The sequence below is a fragment of the Coptis chinensis genome, chromosome 8 (genome assembly GCF_015680905.1).
Source record: "Coptis chinensis isolate HL-2020 chromosome 8, ASM1568090v1, whole genome shotgun sequence".
Lineage (NCBI taxonomy): Eukaryota > Viridiplantae > Streptophyta > Magnoliopsida > Ranunculales > Ranunculaceae > Coptis > Coptis chinensis.
This window is the reverse complement of record NC_141463.1, coordinates 57713693-57715171: the sequence shown is the minus strand read 5'-3', so window position 1 is coordinate 57715171 and position 1479 is coordinate 57713693. Positions and strand designations below refer to the sequence as shown.

Sequence of the window (1479 nt, the reverse complement as noted above, 5' to 3'; positions counted from 1 at the left end):
CCTAAGGATAGTGAGATACCTGGAGGTCCTACATAGAAAAGCAAGAAAATTCAATAAGATTAAGTTTACACACTTAAACCGTGGAGAGAATAGACATGCCGATGCATTGGCTTATGTGGCGGCAGTATTGCCAGGGACAGAGGGTAGATCTATTGAAGTAAGGGTATTGAGTAAACCAACTACCACAGAGGAAGAGGGTGTTTGGCTTACCACTGAGAAGGATCCAGGTTGGATGACGACCATCAAAACTTTCTTGATGGGAGTAGAGATAGAAAACAAACAAGAGAGACGTAAAATGGAACAGGTGAGTCAAAGATACACCTTACTAGATGGGGATCTGTATAGGAGAAGTTTCAGCGGACCAATGTTAAAATGCATAGGGCCGCAGCAAGTTCAAGAGGTTTTGGCCGAGGTACACGAAGGTGATTGTGGAAGTCACTCAGTTGGGCGAACAACCACACACAGATTGATATTGTAGGGGTATTTTTGGCCATATATGAAGAGAGATGCCACAGAGTATGCCAAGAGATATGAAAAATGCCAGAGATTTGCACCACTGATACATTCACCAGCTGAGCCGTTACATAGTGTGTTCAGCCCATGGCCATTCGCCATGTGGGCAATGGATATAGTTGGACCTCTGCCCATGGTGAGCGGTAAAAGGAGGTTTATGTTAGCTGCAACCGACTATTTTACCAAGTGGGTTGAAGGAGTGGCACTACAACAAGTCAAGGAAGAAAATGTGAACAAGTTTCTGTGAGAGAATATCATTTGTAGGTTTGGATTGCCACATACGATCATCGCGGATAATGGAATGCAATTTACTGGGGGGAAGGTCCGAAAGTTCCTTCAGGTGTTCAAAGTGAAGCAAGGGTTCTCAGCCCCCTACAATCCGGAAGGAAATGGACAAGCAGAGTCATCAAATAAAATCATAATGGATAATCTCAAGAGAAAGCTGGAGGAGTGGAAGGGAGCATGGGCTGACTGGCCGAATCACGTACTATGGGCTTATCGCACAACACCGCGAACCTTCACAAATGAATCACTATTCTCAATGGCATATGGAGTAGAGGCAGTGATACCATTGGAAATGATAGAGAAAATGATAAGAACCAAAGCTGTGGAATCGGGAAAAAATGAGAGGATCTTGACCACTGAGTTGAATTTCATAGAGGAAAAAAGAGAAATAGCGCGCATACCGGTTGGAGGAGTATCATCGGAGGTTGCAGAGACAATATAATAAGCGGGTGACGCCGTGAAGTTTCAAAATGGGGGATTTGGTGCTGCGACAGGTTACACCAGCCACCAAGAAGGAGAATGAAGGCAAACTGGGAAGGACCATATGTCGTGACGAAGAAGGGTACTTCTGGGACTTACAGGCTGCAAACTTCAGCAGGGGGAAAGATAGATAAACCATGGAACATAAGAATGCTGAAAAAGTTTCATAACGGAAGCCTTGTTTAGTTTTTCAATTGAGAG

General features: G+C 44.3%; 1 protein-coding gene across 1 annotated transcript; it reads left to right on the top strand.

The window, feature by feature from the left end:
• The first annotated feature begins 814 nt into the window (after nucleotides 1–814).
• On the top strand, nucleotides 815–1240 carry LOC147482109 (uncharacterized). Its single transcript, XM_086579197.1, has one exon. The coding sequence runs from the start codon at nucleotides 815–817 to the stop codon at nucleotides 1238–1240; it is 426 nt and encodes a 141-aa protein (XP_086435323.1).
• The last annotated feature ends 239 nt before the right edge of the window (nucleotides 1241–1479 follow it).

Bases quoted from the DNA above. Each gene is read 5' to 3' on its own strand.
- LOC147482109 (XM_086579197.1), top strand. From the start codon at position 815: ATGCAATTTACTGGGGGGAAGGTCCGAAAGTTCCTTCAGGTGTTCAAA.